The sequence below is a fragment of the Tarenaya hassleriana genome, unplaced genomic scaffold (genome assembly GCF_000463585.1).
Source record: "Tarenaya hassleriana unplaced genomic scaffold, ASM46358v1 Cleome1, whole genome shotgun sequence".
NCBI classification, from domain to species: domain Eukaryota; kingdom Viridiplantae; phylum Streptophyta; class Magnoliopsida; order Brassicales; family Cleomaceae; genus Tarenaya; species Tarenaya hassleriana.
The window spans coordinates 5,688,740-5,706,989 of record NW_010960187.1 but is presented as its reverse complement, the minus strand read 5'-3'; the positions used below and the strand labels follow the sequence as shown (position 1 = coordinate 5,706,989).

Here is an 18,250-nt window from a genome sequence, read left to right as displayed (position 1 = left end):
ATGTAAATAAAATCGGAAGATTAATTATATTAAAAAATGTACCCATTTTATTTAATAAAAAGGAAAAAAATAAACAGATAAGTATAATCTAATTAACTGTGTAAACAATTTAAACGGCTAAAATAGTTATTCATAAATAATAAAATTGTTAGAATCATAACTTCTGTAGTTTGTCTTGATGAAAAAAATACGCAAATATTTTATGGAAAGGAAGAGAATCTCGGGAGACGAGAAACTGTGCGAGAAAAACGGGAAAGCCGTGGGGGAGTTGGACGTCGAGCCTCACAGAATCGCATAACCCAAACGTACCTCCTAAATTATATATATATATATATAATTTCACTTATGCCTTCATATTATTGGTTATTTCCTAATATCCCCCATAAAATTATTTTGTTCAAAACAACCCAATTCAGATATATATATATATATGTTTTTTTTATAATATATATTTATGTCATCATTCAAACTCTGGATGTGAACGATAATTTGTGCTTCCACAACTACTAGACCACTATCTATATTTATATTATACATATATATATATATATATGTTTATGTTATCTGCATATTAATTTGTCACGAGTAATTAATTATCCATTGTGCTTCCCATAAAATGATAAATTTGGTTAGGGTTAGGTTATTGAATTTGTAATCAAATCAGATGATGATAAATGGATTAAAAACTATAGGCGTATATTGATTAGAATAAACAATAAGCAGAATTCTCTAAGGTATCTTTTCACTTTGATTTTTCAAATTAAAAAACATTGATTTATAAGGATATTGCTCTTTATTTGTGCACACTTTTTTTTTTTACATATATAAACTTGTTTTCTGGGTCATTTATAAGATTGATTATGTTAATAAATTGCAACAGATACTATGTGCCTTCAAATTCTGACACGTGTCAGATCGCGGGACCCTGAGCCAGTCCCGGGTCTTCCATGCCACGCCGGTCCATCCATACTATATTTGTAATAAATGAACATAGTAAATATTATCTCCCTTTCTAATATCTCCGGTAGATTTTATTTTTAATACCATAATTATTAATCCCATCGTTTTTGATATATTGATGAATAATATTCACATTTCATAGTTCATACGCTTATTGATTAACAAATTGTACATTTTCCATCACAAGAAAATAAAAAATGAACTGAAACATTTTTTTTCTGACAAAAAAGAGGAAAACTTTGAAGTTTCACTTTATAACCTCAGCCACATTTCTAAATTACCATAAAGCCACCGTCTTTAATTTCCAACTTCGCTCCCAACCTCTCTCTGATTCAGCATATACATACACACGTATCTATATACACATAATATATGTATGCGTATGTGTTTTCCATAAAGCCTTTGTATAGCCTCAGCGTATAATTGCTGCCAAGCTTACTCAGTCGAGCAATCTCTCTCTCTCTCTCTCTCTCTCTCTTTGGAAAATCTCAGTTTCAGAGTTCAGGTTTCTTCTTCTTCGTCTTCTTCTTTATCAAGTGTATTAGCCCTACATCTGCATGCTCGATCTGGTGTTCTATGATCTCCATTTCCTTATTCCTCTCTGCGTCTGATCTCTAACAGATTCCGAAGATGGAGATGAATCTCGTCGGTCTGGGAACGAGATCTGATAAGGCCGTGTGATTGGGGGGGGGGGGGGGAGAGAGTGGAGGAGAAAATGTGGGTGAAGGAGCTTCATCCTCTCTGCTGTGTCCCTCTGGAGAGTCACCACGCGTTCGGCGACGGTTCGCCGGACACGGCGGCGCCGTTGTCAAGGTCGAGGAGCCTTCCGGCGACGGCGATTACTGCGGCGGCCGATGGATCCGACGGGAAGAGGCAAACGGCGGCGGGATCCGAGCAACCGGCGGGGGGATCCGAGGCGGAGACGGTGGCCGGGATCCTCTACAAGTGGACGAACTACGGGAAGGGATGGAGATCCCGGTGGTTCCTCCTCCGCAATGGGATCCTGTCATATTCCAAGATCCGGCGGCCGGAGAATATGAATCTCCTCCCTCGGGCGGAGGATGTGAGGCTGATCGGAGATATTTCCACCGATCGTCTCTCGAGGATGAATAGCTGCAGCGGACGCCGGAAACAGCACAAAACCGTCGGCATTGTTCATCTCAAGGTATGTGCATACGTACATATACCTACGCAGTTTCCATTGGTGTGTATTCGGAGAGTATCTTGAATTTGATTTGAAATTTACCCATGGGTTCACTTTTTCCCCCCTTGGGTGAATTTTTGATTCCTGAAGAAAAATCACCTGAGTATTTCCATTTTCGTGATTTATTGATTTCCGTTCTTTATACAGCTTTAAATGTTTGCTCATTTTTCCTGGAATCTGATTTCTGGGGAAACGAAACGTTTCTTCCCATAACACAATTAGAGCAAGAAGCCTTGGTTCATGGTATTGTTCATCAAGTTGCGAAATAAAAATGAAACCCTAGTTGATTTTTCTGACAGAAAGAATCCCAAATTAATTGTTTTGCCTCCTTCTATGACTTTTCTCATCATCGTCACCATCGTCTTCCTCACTGCTCTCTTCGTAGTTTGTTTTTGGTTCTTTTTTCTTTTTCCCCCTCCGTCTTCCGTATTTTATTAATCTCTCTGGTATTCTACAGCTTTTAACTTGCTGTTAATCTCTAGTGGGTCACATCAACAGATGTGTTTGTTTCAAAGTTCTATTTTTTAATTTTTTTTTTGCTGATGCTATGATCTTGTAGTGTAGGTCTAGGGTTTTATTCTGCGGTCGCATTGTTTTCCAATTGGTAATTCACTGTTCTACTAAACCATCTTCAGTTTATTTTTTTGGTATTATGATATTCATTTTTTTTATTGTTCAGTTTCAACTCATATGTGATCCGTCAAATATAGGGTTTCTTTGTTCTCTTTTTCTTTTCTTTTGGAGAACAGCCAAGAAGCGCATGGATTTGTCAAATTGGGTTACTAAAAATTGTGAACTTTAAATTGAGGTATCATTATATTACCAAAAGCATCGTGTTTTAATCTTTCTTTCTGTACTTCTCGCAATTTGCTCTTTGTCTTTCTTTCTCATGCATGTGCCCGATTGTTGTGACTTGTCTTGAATGACCCCTTCTAAAGTTAGATGTGTCTTTTTTGTCATGTCTTTTCTTTTGGTATTCTGCTTGGGCCAAATAAAAAAAAGAAGCAAACTTTATTATCTGTTTTTTTTTCTGTTTCACTGGAATGGAATGATGTGCACGGTATATTCTGCGATTCCACTAACAGTTGCTTATATATATATATATATTATATTTAATAGTCTTTTGGGTTTTCGGGCATTGATTGGTGAATGGTAGAGCTGGTTTGTAGGAAATAATGGAGTGTGGGGACTTAAGACCACTTCATGGGGCTTTGCCAAGTATGAAGACTTATTGTATGCCATATTTGACAATCAGAAAACGATGGGGCATGTTCTTAATCTTTCAGGGATATTCTTGTTTAACCTTTGGTAATAATTGCTTGATCAAATACTCCATCAAAGCTTATCCAAACACCAGTTGTCAACTTATTTGCAATGGAATAACTTTGCTTTGCTCAACTTACAAAGAGTCTCGATTACCAAGATTCTAATATCTTATTCATTCTTCGGTAGTTCTCATAGACCCAGCTTGATTCGCACGGTTCAGTTCTGTGTCTTCATATTTTTCCAGCGTTGAATTTATGGTGCTTTTGTTGTATAATTCGAGTTTGTTTTTGGTGTACGTGTGCTGTTTATCGGATTGTATTTAACATGCTGAAAGATTGATTGTCATATGTTTGCTTTTGTAGTCGAAAGGACCTTATGTGTTTGTTTCTTTGCAAATTGCTTCGAGGCTTGAGCTTGTAATTAGATGGGTTTTCTTCAATGTTTTTTCAGCAGATTTCATCTTTCCGGGAAAGCAAATCCGACGATAGAAAGTTTTATATATTTACTGCTACCAAGACCCTTCATCTGAGGACTGATTCTAAAAATGATAGAGCAACATGGTTACAAGCTTTAGCAACTACGAGATGCTTGTTTCCACTCAGGTCGCTTAATGGGAACTTGTCCCTCATATCACCAAGAGAGTTATCCATATCGACTGAGAGGCTGAAGAAACGTTTACTGGAAGAGGGAATGAGTGAGAATCTTGTAAAGGATTGTGAGCAGATCGTTCTCTCAGAATTCTCTGAAATGCAAGGACAGCTTCGACTTCTACATCAAGAACGGACTGACTTGCTTGACGCTTTGAGGCAGCTGGAGGTAAAATTGATTCTTTCTTCTCCTTTATATTGCTTTGGTTTGGTTGAGTTGCTTATGATGGCCTTGGGCTCTTGGATCTTGGCTATTAGTTTCTTCTTTTTCCTCCATTCAAACCCACTGTAATTCGTGTTCATATGACTAAACCCTTGAGCATGCAATAGTCCACACTATATATATATATATATATATATATATATTTGTAGGCCCTGACTACCTGGTTAGGTTTGGGTTTGGTGGTTGAGCTTAAGAATGTTATGTTAACACAGCATTTCAGCCGATTAGGGCCAAAACTGTGGTGTTCCGTTAATCCCTACTGACATCTGTTGTTTGTATTGACATGGCATGCTTGATCGAAATAATAGTCAGGATAACCAATTTTGTGTTTTAGAAATGCTTAATTTGCGTTTTCTTTTTCTCCTTTTGTTTTTTTAGTTCATGTGATTCTTGTGTTGCTTTCCAACGTTACGTTTCAAGTTTCTGAGCTGCAGAGTACCTATAACTATTTTAAAAAAGATTTACTTCCCAGTCTTATTTTTTTGTTTGTTTGAGTTTTTTTAAGCAAATTATAGTCATACTGGCCATATGTAAGAAAAGATATATTAAGATCAGGTTGCTAAGATTTTGGATGAAAATACTTAACGGTGAACATGAATGTTTCGCTTTCCTGCTGTCCATCTGTCAAGGGATTCTTGGGTTGTCCACAGCACTGAGAAATTCACAATTCGATACATCTCATGAAAGGTTTTATTCATGTTCTTGTTCTTGTATCAATTTACTAAGACTAGATGTTCTGTGGTGTGATTTGCAACTGGAGTGACAGTGTCCTGTGACTTTTCAGAATTTGTTGAGGATTAAGTGTTTCACATTCTAGGAGGCATATACATGTTGGCTATTCTATAGTGAAAATTTTCTCTTGTACAGACAGCTAACCTCGAAGCTGAAGCTTCAGGGATCCAGGACAATGTCTACCAGCTGACAAAGCATGAATTTTCCAGCCTTGGTCGTGGAAAATATAGTGGTACATACAATATCTGTTGGTTAATGCCTCTCGTGTTTCCCTTTCACTCTATCTCTCTGTTATTCTGACATGCAAATCTGTCTCTGCCTAGTTTTGAGTTATAGTCCACGCATGTGCATGATGACATTACCATTAGAGAATCTGTTATTACCTTTCTCATTTCACGTTTTGTGTTGTTTTGATTTTTTAAGACATCTGTGGATTCGCACAGGGCCTTTTGTGTGTTTTGCTTGACATCATTTGGTTTCTAGAATGCAGCACAACTGCTTCATCTGATGATATTGAGAAACAAGAGTTTGAGGATGTGTCTGAGGAAGATGAGCCTTCCTTCCATGACACAGTGGAGTACTTCACTGAACCTGATGTTGGGTCTGGATGTAAACATATCAAGAGAAGAACAAAGCTTCCCGATCCAGTTGAAAAAGAGAAAGGTGTAAGTCTTTGGTCTATGATCAAAGACAATGTTGGAAAGGATCTCACACGAGTTTGTCTCCCTGTCTATTTCAATGAACCGATATCATCTCTCCAAAAGTGTTTTGAAGACTTGGAGTATTCTTATCTTCTGGACCGAGCATATGAATATGGAAAATCTGTAAGTCCACATGAAGAAATTCAACACATGATCTCAACATTTGCCTCCTTTGACGTGTAATTTGCTACCGTATGGATAGGCAAGCTTTTGTCCTGCTTGACTAAAATTCTGTACTGGCCTTCTCCCTCTTAATTTGATCTTATTTAGCCAAAGGTAGAGACGAGAAGGGCTTATTCATCTAATACTTCTGAGTACTTTACCCTCAAATATCATATACTTGTTTGATCTTGTATATTTGTGATATCCTTGCTCTGTTTTTGCCTTTGGATTTAATTCAGCCTGTTGGATTAAACTTAATTTTCTGTTACCAGGGGAACAATCTACTGAGAGCCCTGAATGTTGCTGCATTTGCGGTCTCTGGTTATGCTTCCACTGAAGGCCGGCACTGTAAACCTTTTAACCCTTTGCTTGGAGAAACTTATGAAGCTGACTATCCTGAGAAGGGAATTCGTTTCTTCTCCGAGAAGGTGTTTATTTCTTCACATGCTTTATAACTCGATATGACTAGGCATGAACTGAATGTGCCAGTTTGTTGTGAATGATAACTATATCAATAATATGTCATCTGAAGATATAGTTGGTCTTGCAACTATGTTTGGGAAGGACAAAAAGGAAATACTTTCAAATCCGTGGTCATAAACCCTGCCGTTCTATATCCGCTGTTTCATTGTTATGTGTTCTTCTTGTTATATAGGTCAGCCACCATCCAACTATTATCGCCTGCCACTGCGAAGGTAAAGGGTGGAAGTTCTGGGGTGACACGAATCTTCGGTCGAAGTTTTGGGGGAGATCAATTCAAGTTGAACCTTCAGGAGTTCTGACTCTTGAATTTGATGATGGAGAAATGTTCCAGTGGAGCAAGGTACATAAACACTATGAACTTCCAATCCTTTTACGTATCTTAGGTTTGGCCTTGAGATAACTTTATATATTTCTTGTCTTTAGGTAACAACAACTATATACAACATAATACTAGGTAAGCTGTATTGCGATCACCATGGAGTTATGGAAATACGTGGGAATCGCCAATATTCTTGTACGCTCAAGTTTAAGGAGCAATCTATTCTTGATAGAAATCCTCACCAGGTTAGTCAAAACATATATTCCTGTCATTAAAATTCTGTTTTTTGCTCTGTAACATACTGATTTTTAGCCAATATGTATGTTCTTGAATATCTGAGTAACAACACAATCATTTATATAGGTTAATGGTTTTGTAGAAGATATTAGTGGCAAAAAGACTGCGACGATATTTGGTAAATGGGATGATAGCATATATTATACGGTTATGGATGGAATAAGCAAGACAAAAGTGGGTGATCCCACGGTAAATGCCTCGTTACTGTGGAAAAGGACGAAGCCACCTCCTAATCTCACTAGATACAACTTAACATCGTTTGCCATCACTCTAAATGAGCTGACGCTTGGTCTGAAGGTATGTTTGTTTGTTGTTTCCATGATGTTTTATTCGTTTTCTTCTTCTATAATTACATTGCCTAAACTTGGGGTTAATTTTTTTTTTATAATTATGGACGATTTAAAGGAGAAGCTCCCTCCCACTGATTCAAGGCTAAGACCAGATCAGAGGCACCTTGAGAACGGGGAATATGAGAAGGCAAATGCAGAGAAGCAACGGTTAGAGAGAAGGCAAAGGATGGTATGTTATATAATCTGCACTTTTAATTACTCTTGTCGGTAGAATATGAAGATTTGTTATTCTTGTCTCAAGATTGAAACTTATAATCAATCAAGCTAAATTCATATTTTCTAGTGAACATTATGATAAAGAATAAGAAAATCATGTAAAGGGGATAAGTAAGATGGTTGGAGAACCGTTCTTGATTGAAAATATGCAGTCGAGGAAACTTCAGGAAAGCGGGTGGAGACCGAGATGGTTCGAGAGACGGGAAGAAGATGGAACGTACGAGTACAGAGGCGGGTACTGGGAAGCACGAGAAGGGAGGAGTTGGGTCGATTGCCCTGACATTTTCGGCGAATTCACTGAAGAGCTTTCTTCCTGATTGGATTCTCTTGAATGCTTTCCGGGTTCGGTTCCAGAGGTACACACACACACATTCAACTCAAGAAAAGAACCTCATTTCTTGTTCAGACACACTATTTTTGAATTTGATGTTGCAGGGGAAAGAGGAAGAACTTTGTTTCCGAAGATAATTGATGTCTACTGAAAAAAATAAAAGGTTTTTGAATTTCTGCAGATTTGCCTCCACGAAGACTGGAGAAGATCATATCAGAGAGAGGCCTTTGAGATTATTTTTTTTCCCTTTTTTGTTGTAAGGAAGTGTTTTCTTTCCATACTTTCTATTTTTGGTTCTTTGTTAGAGTTTTAGAAACATCACTTGTAAAGCCACGAGACAAGAAGTCCCATATCTCCCAAAGCAGCCGAGATTCATGTTCTGAACCGATTTTTTCTTTGATATTATTTGTATTTAGTTCAATGAATTTGAGAGAGAGAAACATGAATTAATTAAAACACACTAATAAAATAATCAGATGCTTAATCATAATTTTAACCAAACAATGAAGTCTGTAGAGGTGAAAGCAATTATTAGTGGACATGGGCTTGACACGTCAGAGGCCCAAGAACGCCAAAACTCAAGTTCCACCGATTCTCCAATACAATCTGCAATCTCGGTGTAATATCTCCAGATCAAGAAACTTCCTCTCTTTGCAAGATTCCGATCTCCCTCTAATCTCTCTTCCCTTCACGATTTTCCTCTTATGCTTCACTTTCCTTTTTCCTTTTATCCTTATTTCCTGTTTCCTCTCTGTTTCTTATTGATCCTTGACTGTATATATGTACGTCTTGCCAACTTGAAGAAATATACACACAGATTATTTTCGAATCCTCTCTTGTCTTAGTCTCTTGGCCTGATTTCCTATATGGTATCAGAGCATTGATCCATCATCTCTCTCAATTTTTTTTCCGTCGCTGTATTTTTTTACCTATTCTGTTTCAATGGAAAACACATCGCAAAGGTTGATTCCGATGATTTTCACCGGCAACAACTACTCTATTTGGTCCAAAGCAGCTAAAACCACTCTCTGTAGTCGTGGTCTTTGGGAGCATATCAAACCTTTGGCTCCTGCGATGGTGACTCAAGAGGATGGTTCGACGGTTCCTGTCGAAAAATCCGACAAGGAGAAAGCTACATGGTTTCAGGAGGATCAGCTTGTACTTTCCCTGATCCATAGCTCACTTGAAGCTGCGATCTTGTCTACCTACATTCACAAAGACACAGCAAAAGATCTGTGGGAAACTCTTGAAGGAGTTTATGGAAATCTGTCAAATTCCAGCAGGATTTATGAGATTAAGAAATCTCTCCATTCCATTCAACAAAGTGGAAAGCCCTTTAATAATCTTCTAGGCGAACTCAGTGCCCTATGGGCCGAACTTGAAGAACTTCGGCCAGTTTCCACCGACACGACAGTCATCACCAAACGCGTTGAGCAAGACAAGGTGTATACACTCCTGCTCTCTCTGGATAGCACTTATGGTGACCTTATTCATCATGTTCTCCGTCAATCCGAGCTTCCCTCGCTAAATGAAGTATGCATGCTCATCAAGCGTGAGGAAGGCGGTCGACACCTCTTCCAAGGTAATCTTGAACTTGCTCATTTCCGTAAAACACATTATCCCTCTCGCGACAAGAAACCTGTGTTGTGTGACCACTGCAAAAAGCCTGGTCATGTCAAGGACAAGTGCTGGATTTTACACCCACATCTCCGGCCGGCCAAATATCGTGATCAAACTCCCCTCTCTCGACATGCGGCTCTGACTTCTGCAACATCTGAGATGTTTTCAGAGGCAGAGTTTAAGACGTTGAAGCAATTGATTCAGTCGACTTCCGAATCTGGTAACAATTCTTCTGCTTGTTTTTCTTCTTCGTCTTCGCCTGTTATTATTGATTCAGGCGCAACCAACCATATGTTTCACGATGCTGAATTGTTTAACTCTCTAGAAAAACGCTATGGAATTGTCTCTGTTGCTAACGGCATTCACTCACCTATTCATGGACAGGGAACTATTCGACTGTTTGATAAGGATATCAAAGCTTTATATGTTCCCGATTTTAAAACTAACCTGTTGTCTATTCCGAAACTTACCTCAGATTTGAATTGCAAGGCTATTTTCGATGCTAACGATGTATTTTTCCAGGATACTAAGACGGGAGCTATCTTTGGTAAAGGATCTCTCAAGAACAATCTTTATCTCCTTGATCAATTCCATTTGTCATCTGAAGTTGCACTTTCTGCTATTTGGCATGCACGTCTAGGACATCCGCATCAGCAAGTTTTACGTTTATTATTTCCCGAAGAGCCTAGCTCAAATAATTTGTGTGATGCTTGTACTTTGGGAAAACATTGTCGAACTTCCTTTCCTATTTCTACTACTATATATGAGCATTGCTTTGATCTTGTTCACTCGGACGTTTGGACTGCGCCTTGCCCTTCTCGTGATTCAAATAAGTACTTTGTTACGTTTATTGACGACAAATCCAAGTACACTTGGATCACCTTACTCAAATCAAAAAAGGATGTCTTCGATGCTTTCAAGAATTTCCATGCTTATGTATCTAACCATTTTAATGCCAAGATCAAGATTTTTAGGTCCGATAATGGAGGAGAGTACCTTAGCCAACGCTTCCAGTCATTCATTGCTCATCATGGCATTCTCCATCACAAGACATGTCCTCACACACCACAACAAAACGGTGTGGCGGAACGCAAAAACCGACACATATTGGATATCACCCGAACGATAATGTTTCACCGCAATGTTCCTAAACGGTTTTGGAGCGATGCCGTTACCACCGCTTGCTACCTTATCAATCGTTTACCAACCAAGAATCTTGGAGACTTATCCCCTTTTGAGGTACTTAATCATCACAAACCTTCCTTGGATCACTTACGTGTGTTTGGATGTGTTTGTTTTGCTTTGGTTCCTGCAGTTCAGCGAGATAAGCTTGATCCAAGAAGTCTCAAGTGCATGTTCGTGGGCTATTCGACTGATCAAAAGGGTTTTAAATGCTACCATCCCGACACTCGCCGTATATATGTTTCTCGTGATGTTCGGTTTGATGAAAGCAGAAGCTTCTATCACGACTCTACTCCATCAGACCTGGACACGCTCACTGCATATTCACCAAGCTACGATGCAACTATTGAAGGCATCATCGAGTCCGCTCGTCGAAAGAACGCTGAGCTCGTCGAACCAGCTGCTGGGACTAACGTTGAAACTCCTATTCTAGTGACCGGTGCTGCCCCTGAGGGGGAACCTATTGGTAGCATGTTACCAGACCGGGGGGAACCTGCACTAGTTCTGCCAACTGGAGATGACGTCGAAACTCCAGCTCCAGATGTTCCAGATGTACCTGTTGTCCCCACCGAGGCTGTCTTCCCTGATGATGAGCTTACACACCCTCTCAACATTGACAGCAATGACGAACAGACTTTCTCTGTTCCTGTTCTGCCTCGGAGAAGTGTCCGACTTCAACAAAAGCGTTATGCTCAACTTCAACAAGATCACCAAGACTCGGAGGCGGGACATCACGCGGTATCCTATCCTTTACATGATTATTATTCCTTGTCCCATCTTGATTTCCATGAGCAGGCCTTTCTTAGTGGGCTGGACAACTCCGATGATCCCTGCACTTACGAGGAGGCCAAGGTTCTACCTGTATGGCAAAGAGCCATGGCTGATGAACTACAGGCTCTGGACAAGAATAAGACATGGGAACCAGCCGTGTTACCTACGGACAAAAAGGCCGTGGGATGCAAATGGGTATTCAAGACCAAGTTTCGAAGTGACGGTAGTATTGAACGTCATAAAGCACGACTTGTGGCAAAAGGATTCACACAAACTTACGGGGAAGATTACACCGACACCTTCGCTCCGGTTGCTAAACTCTCTACAGTTCGTGTTTTGTTTTCTCTGGCTATTAATCTCGATTGGTCTCTTTGGCAGATGGACGTTAAGAATGCCTTCCTTCAAGGAGACTTAGATGAAGAAATTTACATGAAACCACCTCCCGGATACGAACTCGATAAGGGACTAGTGTGTCGTCTCAAAAAGTCCATCTACGGCCTTAAACAGTCCCCTCGAGCATGGTACCAAAAATTGCACGATGCTTTACTCGCCTATGGCTTTACTCGGAGTAATTCTGATCATTCTCTCTTTATTCTCTCTCATTCTCATGGCATTGTTGTTTTACTTATTTATGTCGATGATATTATTCTCACGGGCGCATCTTCTCAAGGGATAGCCGAAACTAAAACTTATTTGCAGGACACGTTTGACATTAAAGATCTTGGTGAGCTTTGTTACTTCCTTGGTGTTGAAGTCTTGCGATCTCCATCTGGATTGTTTTTGTCACAACGCAAGTATACCCTCGACTTGCTTAGCACGGCAGGAAAACTCGGTGTCAAGCCTTCCCCGACACCCCTTGAGAGCAACTACAAAGACATCTCAGATTCCTCACCGTTTCACGACATTGAGCGCTTCCGCCGTATCGTAGGTAAGCTTATTTACTTGACTCTAACTCGTCCTGATTTGAGTTTTGCTGTAAACCAGGTTAGCCAATGGATGCATGCCCCCACACAACATCATTGGTGTATGGTTGAACGTATTCTTCGGTATCTCAAAGGCTCGCCAGGCAAGGGGATTTGGATGACTAAGAACAATCACACCACCATCGTCGGCTACTGTGACACGGATTGGGCCGGTGACAAAAGCGATCGCAAGTCAACTAGCGGCTATTGTACTTTCCTTGGCGGAAACTTGGTGACTTGGCGAAGTAAGAAGCAACCCGTTGTGGCTAGGTCGAGCGCCGAAGCTGAATATCGAGCTATGGCCAACACCACTTCCGAACTCATGTGGCTACGCACACTTCTCTCCGAGCTTGGTATCTCTTCTTCAACAGCAATACCCTTACATTGCGACAATCAGGCGGCCATCCATATCGCAACGAATCCAGTATTTCATGAACGTACCAAGCACATCGAAGTGGATTGCCACTTCGTTCGGGAGAAGGTTATAAACGGTCTCATTTCTCTCACATACACACCGAGCAAAGATCAACTCGCGGACATGTTCACCAAGGCAACCACCAAGGACACGCTTCACACTCTCTTGTCCAAGCTTGGTATGCTCGATCCTCACATTCCAAGCTTGAGGGGGAATATTAGTGGACATGGGCTTGACACGTCAGAGGCCCAAGAACGCCAAAACTCAAGCTCCACCGATTCTCCAATACAATCTGCAATCTCGGTGTAATATCTCCAGATCAAGAAACTTCCTCTCTTTGCAAGATTCCGATCTCCCTCTAATCTCTCTTCCCTTCACGATTTTCCTCTTATGCTTCACTTTCCTTTTTCCTTTTATCCTTATTTCCTGTTTCCTCTCTGTTTCTTATTGATCCTTGACTGTATATATGTACGTCTTGCCAACTTGAAGAAATATACACACAGATTATTTTCGAATCCTCTCTTGTCTTAGTCTCTTGGCCTGATTTCCTATAGCAATCTCTCTCTCTCTCTATCTGTTATTAATGTGCTTTAAAAATATAAAATTTTAATTTTATAGGGCAAACATTGCGGTGTCACTTGATACGAAAGAAATAATTGGTAACCAAATTTTCAGAACACGCCAAGACATTTAAAAATTTTCACGATCTGATAGGGACTAAACTTAGTTTAATACCATGATTTGCTGGAAATTATAATATATTGCTCTATGCATGCAAATCCAATTATTAAATGAAATCATGTGTACTAATAATATTATGATTTTTAAATTTGTTTGGATCACATCTGACCAATCGCATGAAGACGCCCGTGAACTCAAAATTCACACGACAGGTTGGGCCTTACTTTTCTTACACATAAAATAGCATTATTTGGAATTATATTGAAAATAAACAATATGATATGCAATCTCAAGGAAAATTAACATATGACTGTGAGTAACTTTGAAAAAACACGTACTATAAGATACTAATAATATTACGATTTAAGCCATATCGAACTATAGATGAAAAGATTTTGGCAAACCTTAATTGAGATGGAATTGAACTCTCCTATATACTTAGTTGTGAGTATCTTAAGATCCCGAGGAAAAAACCTTGCGAATATTATTAAAAATTATAGAGAATTTGAAAATAATAAGAATACTATCAATAATTCATCTGTTTAATCAATTGACTGATCTGATTCTCTTCAAATGGGAAAGACTAAGAGGAACCATTTGTCATTGAATCCTACATGATTATGGTAGGAAGCTATTACATAAGTTCTACCATTTGTCAAAGTTCTAATGATTTGCCCGTGAGTTCAGATCGGTTGAATTTATGACTGTTCTCTTTCTCTCTCTCTCTCTCTCTATATATATATATATGTATATATATGACGACATCGAATCATTCATTGGAAGTATTTAACTTATTTCTTTAGGTTAATAGATTGTATTATGGCACCATCAAAAACCTACTTTTAATATCTATACAATCAACTCCTCATAAATTTATGCGTATGAGTAAGTATCTTAGAAATGACAAGTGGTGATTTCTAGGACCAACCGTTCAAGTGTATTGAGATTATTACAAAAACTTGTCATTTTTTGTCCGTACTGCATTTCGATATTTAATGAGAACAAATATGTATGTACATTGTTGTGAGAATGGTTTTCATTTTAAAACCACGAGCGAGACTGGCCATATTATTCACAACAACGTACGATACTGTTATTAGTTCATGTCATGTTGTTAACATGTGGCTGGATGAAGAAATAGGCATCTATATGTTCTTATATTGTTTTATTGTCCTATAATTCTATATATATTGTTATTATCGATTATTGTTATTAATATCTTTGTTTAACATGTGGTTGGTATATATTATTAAGATGTTTAGGGGGTGATTTATATTTGATAATTATCTCCCGCACACTCCAAACTTTATTCCATCATTTAACCAAACAAATAATGACATGAACCGACGACGAAGAGGAACGGAAATAACAACAATAAAAGAAAAAGGAAAAAAAGATTAATCGATAACAAATTGATTATGCATGCATGCATGCACGTAGTTGACTGATCTCAAGCGCATTTGAAGCCAGATGGAGCCTTCCTCTTGCAAACATTGAGGAGAAGGCTAAGAGAGACTGGAACATTAAGCTTGAGGCCGAGAACGTTGGCCTTAAGAACGGTGCAGAGACAAGCAGCGGCTTCAAGATCGGCAAGACCCTCGATGAGAGAGCAGCATGGCTTGACCGGCGGCTGGCCCAACTGCAGGTCAACGAGGCCTTTGAGGACGTTAAGGCAGATGCCGAGCTTGAGGGTGTCCCTAGGGCACTTGCCAGAGGGGACAGGGCTCGGCTTGGGCTTCGGCTTGGGTTTGGCGGTGGGGCCACAACCGCCGCCGCAGGCCGTGGTTAGGGTGAAGAAGAGGAGGTTAAGGGCCAAGAAGAGTGCCAAAGTGGCTGAGTTCTTTGAAGCCATTCTCCCTCAAAGAAAATAAGGTGTTAAGAAATTTAGGGTTTAGAAGAGGATTTGTATTCCTTAATTGGAGAGTGGTGGTGAGAAGAGACGAGAGAGGTGTGGGTATTTATAGGGATAACGGTAATGATGACATTATTGATAATTAAGCTAGGTTTGTGTATTTTAATAATACGGCTCATTAGTATTCATATAATATACGTGGAGAGTTGAGGTGGATTTTGTTATTTCATAGAAGACCATTGCCTTAGTTTGATATAATTGAGAAGGACACTTTCAATCGTGGCATATAAAGGTGCGGTAACTATCGTTGTGATTTTAGCAAGGTTTAAATTCTTTGAATTTCTATCGAATTTAAGAATAATTGATATTTTTTTTCAAAGTAAATTGTAAATCCATAGTAATGCAATGGTTAAGGCCTGATTTTGTTTCTTTATATTTTTAACTATAAAATTCTTTCCATAATATATGAAATATAAATCTATTATTTTTTTTTATCCATTTGTTATCCGTATAATCAATTTTTTTGTCACACCACAAATTAATAACATTGTAATATTATCATATTTTATTTTCTTTTATACGTATATAAATTATTTTTAATAGATCATCTATCATATTAATGCTACAAAACAATTAAAATGTTGAATTATTTCTTAAGTATTACCCAAAAGAAATATAGCGTAATGATACAATTAGCCAAATAAAATGTTTTACGTTTTTTGAAACAACCAATCATCATATCAAGAATCAATTATGCCAAAAACATGTCATACAAATATTGTATATACAGATAATATTTAGCATTGAGTAAATAATTAACATATTTGTATATTCAATCACTACCGTCGGGAAAATTGGACCGATTATACCATATTGCAATAAATAATAACCATGAGTTGAATGATTTGGTTAGACCCATGTGTAGCCCTAAGTGGTTCAAGCTGGCGATGATACATAAAGATTTTCTTGAATCAGATCAAGTTCTGGATTTGGAACTTTGTAGGTTTTAAATATTTTTATTTGCATATTCATTAATTCACTATCCAATCATCTCTTTTCTCCTATTTTTTTTTTAAAATTTTCCTTAATAAGATATGAGTTTGAGGTAAAATATTTCAAGAAAATAATTTGTATAAATAGAAAGATGCAGAAAAAATTAACAGGTTTGTTCATCCCATTCATAAAAGAAGAGAGAAAATGCACTTTACCTATAAATATTTTATTGTGATATTATAATTTTTAACAATTCAACTGTTTTTAATTATTTTGGCGGATTGATTTTGATAATTGTTTTTGTTCTCTAAAACATTTCCTTCGGTGCTTAATGTAGGAGTGATACGGCCCATCTAAGGCCCATAACACCAAGATGGGGAATCTCGCCAACAACCTGAAATTTATATGATATTATGTATCGCCGATGAGGAAGATGTGTGTATATATATATTAAAAAAAAATTATACTCTTTGGCGAATTACAGATTCGAATATTCCCAAAAAGATTCTTCATGGTTTGATGAAATAATATATATAATAGACATCTGGGATTTAAGTTATTTCATCCCATAAATTATTTGGAATCTCGATTATGATTAAAGGCTACTTAAATTCTCGATGAGTGAAATAACATAAACGAATTATAAATACTCCATCCGTTTCAATTAAAAAAAGAGAGAAAAAATCACATATACCTTTATTTAATGATAAAAACAATATTATCATTAATAATTTATTGAAATTTGATAGGGATAAAATTGGAAATTATTATAAAAAATCTTGAAAACGTAGAATGAAAAATATTTTGAAACATGAAAAATAATCTAAAACTACAAATATTTTGAAACGGAGGGAGTAGTTCTTAAAAATAAATGAAGTGCTATTAACCGGTGAGTGGAGAAATATCAACTTGTTTCATCTCATATGAATCGTATGTAAATGTCTCATTAATGTTAGATGCCATTTCGTATGTTTCATTTTTTTTTTCTATCATATCTACAACCTCGGTGAAGTAGAAGTTGATGGAAAATTGAGGAGAGACAATACACAATTTTAAAACCCTAGTTGACACAAATATTAATACGAGTCCGTACGTCAAAACGTGGTTTGAGCCCTTTAACTGATACTTGATGAAAGATCGGGAAAACTTCTCGAGTTTTAGTCGGTTACTAATTGATTACAAATTGTTCTTAAAATAAGATATTGCAATCACATGAGCACGAGATCCGATTAAACCCGCTTAATCCATCTCTTCGTTCATGCACCGTCATTACACTAACCTCGACGAATTATTTGTATCCAATTATATATATAAGAAAATTTGAAATTGAAAATAAGTAGAAGTTGAAAAATTAAAATGAAATGGCTTTTAGTTGTAGAAGTTCCACCACATTCGTTATTACATAAAATCGGATACGACAAGAAGTGGCAAGGGAACGAACTGCATGTTCGAGGGTCTCGGAAGGTGCTAATTCAAGCAGAGGTTTCCGAGGTACGTATTAATTAATTAATGACCTGATTTTCGTTAATTAATCAAACTCTTACATGAGATGGCTTCGACATGCATGTCCGAATTTATCTCCTATCGTCAACCATGTTTTTTGTCCGTATCTGCCCAAATAATTTCATGTGACGAAGAAGTGTGATTAAAGCAATTTAGAGATCTGATCTCCCCCGGCTCCTCTGCTTTGTAAAATATTTAGGTTAAGGACCATTTGTGACCAGTTATAGTTAATATTATTTCACTCATCGAGAATTTAACTAGCCTTTATTGACAGTCCAGATATATAATAATATTATATGCTTTCAAATGTGGGAAATAATTTGGGGCCAACTAGGGTTATTTTACGTACGGACTCATTCATTCCCCCCCCCCCCCACCAC

The 18,250-nt window shown here is 37.9% G+C and overlaps 2 protein-coding genes across 2 annotated transcripts; one reads left to right on the top strand and one right to left on the bottom strand.

The window, feature by feature from the left end:
* Positions 1-1,906: 1,906 nt before the first annotated feature.
* LOC104813675 (oxysterol-binding protein-related protein 2A-like) lies at positions 1,907-8,087 on the top strand. Its single transcript, XM_010541369.1, has 11 exons — positions 1,907-2,125; positions 3,881-4,246; positions 5,168-5,264; positions 5,516-5,856; positions 6,168-6,323; positions 6,551-6,718; positions 6,802-6,942; positions 7,061-7,291; positions 7,400-7,513; positions 7,713-7,916; positions 7,996-8,087. Exons 1-10 carry the CDS (start codon positions 1,997-1,999, stop codon positions 7,875-7,877), a joined length of 1,908 nt encoding a protein of 635 aa, XP_010539671.1. The 5' UTR covers positions 1,907-1,996; the 3' UTR covers positions 7,878-7,916; positions 7,996-8,087.
* Positions 8,088-14,791: 6,704 nt separating this feature from the next.
* LOC104813651 (lipid transfer protein EARLI 1-like) lies at positions 14,792-15,448 on the bottom strand. Its single transcript, XM_010541338.1, has one exon. It carries the CDS (start codon positions 15,372-15,374, stop codon positions 14,973-14,975), a length of 402 nt encoding a protein of 133 aa, XP_010539640.1. The 5' UTR covers positions 15,375-15,448; the 3' UTR covers positions 14,792-14,972.
* Between the last annotated feature and the right edge of the window lie 2,802 nt (positions 15,449-18,250).